Source organism: Leuresthes tenuis, unplaced genomic scaffold, assembly GCF_036924035.1.
Source record: "Leuresthes tenuis unplaced genomic scaffold, fLeuTen1.0.hap1 SCAF_2, whole genome shotgun sequence".
NCBI classification, from domain to species: Eukaryota; Metazoa; Chordata; class Actinopteri; order Atheriniformes; family Atherinopsidae; genus Leuresthes; species Leuresthes tenuis.
This window is the reverse complement of record NW_027325356.1, coordinates 1,660,776-1,670,092: the sequence shown is the minus strand read 5'-3', so window position 1 is coordinate 1,670,092 and position 9,317 is coordinate 1,660,776. Positions and strand designations below refer to the sequence as shown.

Below are 9,317 nucleotides of genomic sequence, written 5' to 3'. Positions count from 1 at the left end.
CATCTTCATTAGCTAAGCTGTTAGCGTTAGCTTCAGCTAACAAAGTAATGTGGGAACAATAATGTTCATCTTTCAGAAAGGAACAGCAGTAACTCCTTAGAAGTTGGTGTACGTCATCTTCATTAGCTTAGCTGTTAGCGTTAGCTGCTGCTAAAGGAGGAAATAAATCAGTAAATAAACCATGAGGAGTTATTTCATTAGCTAAGCTGTTAGCGTTAGCTGCTGCTAAAGGAAGAAATAAATGAGTAAATAAACCATGAGGAGTTATTTCTCAGATGCTTCCATTTCCCTGCTCTGAAGTTCAGGCTCTGAGAGTTGGAACTGATCCTCTTTGTGGCTCAGTTCCTTCAGTCCAGCGTTGAACTGGACCAAGTTGTTAAAACGGTGGGATGAAAAGTGTCTGCTGCACATTCACAGTCTTTAGCTAACTCTGCTGGAACATTAGCCTCAGCTATAGTTTATCCACTGGGCTCTTATATCCTCTGAGGCTGCTGCTGGATGGAAGATGCATGCTCCTCAGTGCAGCTGACAGCAGAACATTTCCACCAGAAGCTGGCTTCATCCGCCCAGCAGGGTGGAGGTGAGTGGGCGGGGCTTAGCAGAGGAGGCGGAGCCAACTTAAGGAGTGACGTACTTTAGAAATGAAAATCAGAACGGCTCGTTAAATGAGGAACTTTCACACAAAGGGAACTAAATAAATCCCAGGGTTGTGTTTTTGGGGAGTTTTACAGCTGCTGGTGACCTCAGACGCCCTGATATCTGCTCCCAGGAGCAGGATTTTACAGAATATGTCACCTTTAAGATGATTCATGTAAAACCCTCGCTTTGCAATGTTGCAGGAAGCTCCAGAGTTTCTACAACAGAATAACGTTTCTATGACCACAGCGAACTGAAATAAGGTGAGATGAGAAGATAAAAATGGTGCTCTGATTTCCACCGCCGACCTCCTCAGAGTCCATCTGCACACGTTTAAAAATGATGCCGACAGGCCGCTGCGTGCAGACACCGTCTCTCGTGGTGACATCATGTGGCGTGACGCCGTTTTCCTGGACTGAAGCAGCTCAGACTCCATCGACAGTGAAGAGCAGGAACTTCCTGTGTGTGTTTTTGTGCCCAAAGCAGCTCAAACTGCTGAATGTAACTACGCAGAACACAAAACCAACGAGACACAGAAACAAACACTGTACAAACCACGTCACACGTTACACTCCAGCCGAGGAGGAGGAGGAGGAGGTTACTGGATGCCTCTGAATAAACACATCGCAAACACCATGGCGAAGAGCTGCAGGAAGAACGAGACACAGAGTCAGAAAGGTGAAAAATAAAGTCTAAAGCCAGTCTAAAATCAGTCCCAAACCTGTCTAAAATCAGTCTAAAACCAGTCTCAAACCAGTTTAAAACCAATCCCAAAGCAGTCTAAAATCAGTCTAGGGAAACGTGCTCCTTTAGGGACTATTTTCTGTGGCGGAGGTACGTAAAAACAATAGATGGAAGAGACAGAAACTCGGCTAAACTAATCCATAACTCCACAAACAAAACAGACTTTAAAGTCCAGTCTAAACTCAGCCTTCAGCGCCACCTACAGTCTCAGAAAGATGAGGTCATGCATGTTCCACTTGGAACGCTGTAGGAACCGGTCCTGACTAATTGCTGGATAAAGCTACACAGTTTTCCGCTGTGAGGAAAAGATTAAGAGAGAAGCTACAAACTGAGGAGGATTTTGGTTGATAAATGGGTCTGAAGCAGGATTTATTCTTTGTCTTTATTATTCTATCCTTGATGAGCCTTTTTCTTCCCAGTCTCTCTTTCATGATTTGCTTTAGTTTTATATTATCTGATTTAGTCTTAGTCTCGTCTTGCCTCAGTTCTGTCTTTCAGTCCTGATTTTCGTTCAGTTTCTAGTTTGTTCTGTCACAGTTTCCCAGACTCACCACTTTGAGTTCTGTGTAGTTTTTACTGTGTTCAGTTCAGGGTTTTTGTTTGATTTCCGGTTTTATTTTGAAAGTCAGCTTCCTGTTACTCCTCTTTTAGTCCTCTCCGGTTGCACATGTTTCCAGTTGGATGATTCTATCCTGTCACTGTTTAATCTCCTCAGTTTTCCCATCCTTGGTTTTCAGCCTGGTTTTGTAGCTTCTTCTTCTAATTTTGGATTATTTAAGTAACTCAGGTTCTGCCTTCGTCTGCATTTGGGTCCAAACCTCTTGACTTTAACCATGGATCCCAACAAAGACGACAAATATTTGTAGGCATCATTCTGAGAACAAACATCAGGCGACAAAAATGTTTATCAGTAAAAAATCAGCCCAAATAAATCCCAGGGTTGTGTTTTTGGGAGTTTTTTACGCTTGCTGGTGACTTCAGACGCTCATACATGCTCCCAGGAACAGGAAGAAGAGATTTTTACAGTCACTGAGGTCACTTTTACATCTTCATTCAACTTATTCATCGTTCCACATCAAACATAAACCATACCAACGAATGTTTTAGCAATTTTCTGTCTTTAAAAGCAGTTTTTTCTGCTTTTTCTGCTGGAAGACAACAAACGACTTGTCACAAACCTCGATGGCGAGCACCACGATGGTCAGAGCTCCCGCTGAGTAGATGTAGGTCTCAAAGTGTTCAACCATCGCAGAGTAACAGCCCTGTGTGTCAAACAAAGTGTTTCAGATGGTCCTGCAGCATGTGCACATCTGCAGAGTCGTCTTTAAAACTCAAAATCAATAAAAACTTCAATCAGAATGACAGAAAAGTCACAAAACTGTGAAAAAAACATGTTAAAACATGTTAAAATGTAATAAATTCATATAATTTGTGCCTGCAGTAGCAGCTGACGTGAGTAAATACTCTTCCTTATAAATATATATATATACACATGTTTATATATGTCATACCGAGTTAAATGAGACTCAAAACAAAACTAAATTCTAACCCAGACAAAGAGACGCTTATGAGTCGTGGTCAAAAGAAGCTAAAGAGCTCAAGGCTGAACAGAGCAAAAGTTGTCTAGATTTACTTTGACAGGGGATCCAGTTCTGTTCTGTGTGGAGAGAAGTTATCAAATGGTCCCTGTTACGGTATCCTGTGGTTTTGTGCCCCCCCTTCCCTGTGTCTTGTCTTTAAGTAACTGCTGCAGGGATGCTGCTCACCTGTGTGAGCAGCTGATTGGATAATTACCGCTGACCAATCACAGCTGAGGAGCTCTTTAAAATGGAGGAAGTCTCGGGCCTTCGGGGGCTTCTTGACTCTTGATTTTGCTGCACATGATCGCCTCTAACCAACCTCGTCTCTTTTCTTCAGAGAAGCTCAGACAGGCCTTCTTTTGTTATATTAATTTCATTTTATTTGGCACAATCACTTTGTCCCATCCTCCCCCACCTTGGAGTGTCTTCTCTTTTTTTTTGTTACAATAAAGCTAATTTGTTCACTTCAACTGAGACTCATTTGATTGACTGGTTGTCGTGTTATTGTCTGCGAACTGGTTTCACCGAGTGGACGTAACACCCATCACTTCGAAACAGGAGCCTGCGTGAAAACTCCTGAGGAGAAGTTCTTATTTTACTTCCCCTCAACCTTCACTGGATCCCAGGAAGGAAGTGAGGCGGGACGCAGGAAGTGAGGCGGGACGCAGGAAGTGAGGCGGGACGCAGGAAGTTTAACATTAAAAAGTCCAAACGGGAACATCAGTGTTGTGGCACTTAAAGAACGATAAATATCTTAAATTCTGAAGATGCTCCTGAAACAACAAACCAATTACTCTCTAACCTTGTTGTGTCGGAACGCCACGCCGCTGCTCACGCACTGCTCCATGCCGCCGTCTCCCAGGTAACCGCCGGTCTGGCAACAAGCCTCAGGGACCATCTTAGTGGGGTTGAGGAGCCTGAAGAGACTCTCCTCGAAGTCCTCGGAGCCGCTCACGCCGCAGCAGTCGAACTGTACGAACAGAGAAGAGAACAGATGTGGAACACTGAGGCTGATGATGAAGAGGTGGGAGGAGTGTTCAGGGGACAGCGGGCGCCTCACCGTGGTCATGATGGCGTTCCATGTGGTGGTGAAGACGTCGGTGTTGTTTTGACCTTGGTAGTGGCGTTTCAGCTCCCGGCTGAAATACTCTCTGGTTAACTGTGACAGAACAAAAAGCAGGTCAGAAACACCTGAAAGTAAATCGATCCTCTGCTGAATATATATATATATATATATATATATATATATATATATATATATATATATATATATATATATATGGATGGATAGATGGATAGATGGATAGATGGATAGATAGATATAAATAAAGTCCAAAATCAGTCCCAAACCAGTCTAAAATTAGTCCCAAAGCAGTCCCAAACTAGTCTAAAATCAGTCCCAAAGCAGTCCCAAAGCAGTCTAAAATCAGTCCCAAAACAGTCTAAAATCAGTCCCAAACTAATCTAAAATCAGTCCAAGATCAATCCCAAACCAGTCTAAAATCAGTCCAAGATCAGTCCCAAACCAGTCTAAAATCAGTCCCAAAACAGTCTAAAATCAGTCCCAAACCAGTCTAAAATCAGTCTAAAATCAGTCCCAAAGCAGTCCCAAACCAGTCTAAAATCAGTCCAAAATCAGTCCCAAACCAGTCTAAAATCAGTCCCAAAACAGTCTAAAATCAGTCCCAAACCAGTCTAAAATCAGTCTAAAATCAGTCCCAAACTAATCTAAAATCAGTCCAAGATCAATCCCAAACCAGTCTAAAAACCAGTCCCAAACCAGTCTAAAAACCATTCCCAAACCAGTCTAAAAATCAGTCCCAAACCAGTCCCAATGCAGTCTAAAATCAGTCCCAAAGCAGTCTAAAACCAGTCCCAATGCAGTCTAAAAATCAGTCCCAAAGAAGTCTAAAATCAGTCTAAAATCAGTCCCAAACTAATCTAAAATCAGTCCAAGATCAATCTCAAACCAGTCTAAAATCAGTCCCAGAACAGTCTAAAAACCAGTCCCAAACCAGTCTAAAAACCAGTCCCAAACCAGTCTAAAAATCAGTCTAAAATCAGTCTAAAATCAGTCTAAAATCAGTCCCAAACCAGTCCCAATGCATCTAAAATCAGTCTAAAATCAGTCCCAAGGCAGTCTAAAATCAGTCCCAAAGCAGTCTAAAATCAGTCCCAATGCAGTCTAAAAATCAATCTCAAACCAGTCTAAAATCAGTCTAAAATCAGTCCCAAACTAATCTAAAATCAGTCCCAGAACAGTCTAAAAACCAGTCCCAAACCAGTCTAAAAACCAGTCCCAAACCAGTCTAAAAATCAGTCTAAAATCAGTCCCAATGCATCTAAAATCAGTCTAAAATCAGTCCCAAGGCAGTCTAAAATCAGTCCCAAAGCAGTCTAAAATCAGTCCCAAACCAGTCTAAAAACCAGTCCCAATGCAGTCTAAAATCAGTCCCAAAGAAGTCTAAAATCAGTCCCAAAGCAGTCCAAAATCAGTCTAAAATCAGTCTAAAATCAGTCTAAAATCAGTCCCAAAGCAGTCTAAAATCAGTCCCAAACCAGTCTAAAAACCAGTCCCATAGCAGTCTAAAAATCAGTCCCAAAGAAGTCTAAAACCAGTCTTAAATCAGTCCCAAATCAGTCTAAAATCAGTCTTTGTGTGAAGCAAACAAAAGGTCCATGGCGTCACATTATCCACACAAAAGCAGAGGAGACAGAGCTAATGAAGACAGGACCACAGGACAGAAGAAGAGGGAACATCCATCTATTTTCTATTTTCTGGGGGGGGCTGGAGCCTATCCCAGCTGTGATTGGGTGAGAGGCAGATTACACCCTGGACAGGTCAGAAGAGGGAACAGATGGACAAAACAAAGCAGCCGTTAGATGATGTCCCAGGACATCTTTAACTGATGAAGGTGCTAAGATGTACAAAGGGAGGCAGCCGGAGAGACGCAAACTACATCAAACACTGGAGAAGAGTCATGAAACAGGTCTGCAGATCTTTAACAGGTGGGACTCAGAGGTCAACACTGAACAGGTGGGACTCAGAGGTCAACACTGAACAGGTGGGACTCAGAGGTAAACACTGAACAGGTGGGACTCAGAGGTCAACACTGAACAGGTGGGACTCAGAGGTAAACACTGAACAGGTGGGACTCAGAGGTAAACACTGAACAGGTGGGACTCAGAGGTAAACACTGAACAGGTGGGACTCAGAGGTAAACACTGAACAGGTGGGACTCAGAGGTAAACACTGAACAGGTGGGACTCAGAGGTAAACACTGAACAGGTGGGACTCAGAGGTAAACACTGAACAGGTGGGACTGAGAGGTCAACACTGAACAGGTGGGACTCAGAGGTAAACACTGAACAGGTGGGACTCAGAGGTAAACACTGAACAGGTGGGACTGAGAGGTCAACACTGAACAGGTGGGACTCAGAGGTAAACACTGAACAGGTGGGACTCAGAGGTAAACACTGAACTGGTGGGACTGAGAGGTAAACACTGAACAGGTGGGACTCAGAGGTAAACACTGAACAGGTGGGACTCAGAGGTAAACACTGAACAGGTGGGACTCAGAGGTAAACACTGAACAGGTGGGACTCAGAGGTAAACACTGAACAGGTGGGACTCAGAGGTAAACACTGAACAGGTGGGACTCAGAGGTAAACACTGAACAGGTGGGACTCAGAGGTAAACACTGAACAGGTGGGACTCAGAGGTAAACACTGAACAGGTGGGACTCAGAGGTAAACACTGAACAGGTGGGACTCAGAGGTAAACACTGAACAGGTGGGACTCAGAGGTAAACACTGAACAGGTGGGACTCAGAGGTAAACACTGAACAGGTGGGACTCAGAGGTAAACACTGAACAGGTGGGACTCAGAGGTAAACACTGAACAGGTGGGACTCCGAGGTAAACACTGAACAGGTGGGACTCAGAGGTAAACACTGAACAGGTGGGACTCAGAGGTAAACACTGAACTGGTGGGACTCAGAGGTCAACACTGAACAGGTGGGACTCAGAGGTAAACACTGAACAGGTGGGACTCAGAGGTAAACACTGAAGTACTCACATGCTCCCTGAAGAGGAAAGCCAGGATGGCAGCAGCCAGCTCCGCCAGGAAGATGAAGAGGATGAGCATGAAGAACTGAGACAAAACAGATGCTGTTAGACACTGAGCTGCAGCTCTGCACCTCCACCCAAAGCCTCCACCCAAAGCCTCCACCCAAAGCCGTTTCACTCTCACACCATGAAGCAGCAGACGTCCGCTCCTCAGACGGCGGTTTCAGCTGTTTCCCACGCTGATGTGGAGTCCAACACACACACATTCAGCTCCAGCTGTTTCTGACAGCTCCAGAGGTGATAAACTGTCCATCATTATGTCTGAGAAGGCTCTCTGTTCTCTGGAGAATTACTCCTCTTGTGTTTCAATGGGATCTGTGATCTAAATCTATCCTAATTACAGATTCACCTGTTTATCGTGGCTTTTTGTGCACATCCTCAGGAATTAAAGGTGACAGGTGGGAGCAGTGTAGGGCCAAATCTGATTGGACGTGAGGTCATTGGGTCATCGAGGTCAGCTGACCTGAATCAGACCAGCTGGACTTCTTCTTCTTGGTTCTTAAAGGGTCATTAAGGTCACATGTGTCACTGAACCACCTGACCAGTGTGTGTGTGTGTGGGGGGGTCCCAATCAGTCCCAAAGCAGTCTAAAATCAGTCCCAAACCAGTCCCAAAGCAGTCTAAAATCAGTCCCAAAGCAGTCTAAAATCAGTCCCAAACCAGTCCCAAAGCAGTCTAAAATCAGTCCCAAATCAGTCTAAAAACAGTCTAAAATCAGTCCCAAACCAGTCCCAAAGCAGTCTAAAATCAGTCTAAAATCAGTCCCAAAGCAGTCTAAAATCAGTCTAAAATCAGTCCCAAACCAGTCCCAAAGCAGTCTAAAATCAGTCTAAAATCAGTCCCAAAGCAGTCTAAAACCAGTCCCAAATCAGTCCCAAAGCAGTCTAAAATCAGTCTAAAATCAGTCCCAAACCAGTCTAAAATCAGTCTAAAATCAGTCCCAAAGCAGTCTAAAATCAGTCTAAAATCAGTCTAAAATCAGTCCCAAACCAGTCTAAAATCAGTCTAAAATCAGTCTAAAATCAGTCCCAAAGCAGTCTAAAATCAGTCTAAAATCAGTCCCAAACCAGTCCCAAAGCAGTCAGTCTAAAATCAGTCCCAAAGCAGTCTAAAATCAGTCCCAAACCAGTCCCAAAGCAGTCAGTCTAAAATCAGTCCCAAAGCAGTCTAAAATCAGTCTAAAACCAGCCCCAAAGCAGTCAGTCTAAAATCAGTCTAAAACCAGTCCCAAAGCAGTCTAAAATCAGTCCCAAAGCAGTCTAAAATCAGTCTAAAATCAGTCCCAAACCAGTCCCAAAGCAGTCTAAAACCAGTCTAAAACCAGTCCCAAAGCAGTCTAAAATCAGTCCCAAACCAGTCCCAAACAGGGTTCCAACACAGCAGAACCAGAACCTCAGGCCCAGACTCAGGGGGTCACCTCCATCCGAAGGAGAAGGGAGGACAGTAAAGTCCACATCTGTGTTAAGGTGGAGGTGGTCTCAGGTACCACCTTCCAGCTGCTCCTCCGGGAGGTTTCACACCGGACTAAAACTGGCTCGGACCGTTTCACACCGGACTAAAACTCGCTCGGACCGGTTCACACCGGACTAAAACTGGCTCGGACCAATTCACACCGGACTAAAACCCGCTCGGACCGGTTCACACCGGACTAAAACCCGCTCGGACCGGTTCACACCGGACTAAAACTCCCTCGGACCGGTTCACACCGGATTAAAACTCGCTCGGACCGGTTCACACCGGACTAAAACTCGCTCGGACCGGTTCACACCGCACTAAAACCCGCTCGGACCGGTTCACACCGGACTAAAACCCGCTCGGACCGGTTCACACCGCACTAAAACTCGCTCGGACCGGTTCACACCGGACTAAAACTCGCTCGGACCGGTTCACACCGGACTAAAACTCGCTCGGACCGGTTCACACCGGATTAAAACTCGCTCGGACCAGTTCACACCGGACTAAAACTCGCTCGGACCGGTTCACACCGGATTAAAACTCGCTCGGACCGGTTCACACCGGATTAAAACTCGCTCGGACCGGTTCACACCGGACTAAAACTGGCTCGGACCGGTTCACACCGGATTAAAACTCGCTCGGACACACGTTGGTCCGGTGCTTCAGGGACACATGCATGACCTTAAACTCTCTGCTGATCAGCTGATGCTCCTCAGCAGCTCGTTCAGAACGAAGAAGCCTTTCAGATGAGATGTGAAACATCATCAAGAAGAA

At 45.0% G+C, this 9,317-nt stretch overlaps 1 protein-coding gene across 1 annotated transcript in view; it reads right to left on the bottom strand.

The window, feature by feature from the left end:
* Positions 1–855: 855 nt before the first annotated feature.
* LOC140302339 (tetraspanin-18B-like) overlaps positions 856–9,317 on the bottom strand; it is a 38,097-nt gene continuing 29,635 nt past the window's right edge. Inside the window, exons 5-9 of the mRNA XM_072381172.1 lie at positions 7,039–7,113; positions 4,021–4,119; positions 3,763–3,930; positions 2,559–2,642; positions 856–1,282 (exon numbers count right to left, since the gene is read on the bottom strand). Coding sequence (XP_072237273.1) covers positions 1,235–1,282; positions 2,559–2,642; positions 3,763–3,930; positions 4,021–4,119; positions 7,039–7,113 — 474 coding nt within the window. The 3' untranslated portion in view covers positions 856–1,234. The remainder of the gene's footprint in view (positions 1,283–2,558; positions 2,643–3,762; positions 3,931–4,020; positions 4,120–7,038; positions 7,114–9,317) is intronic.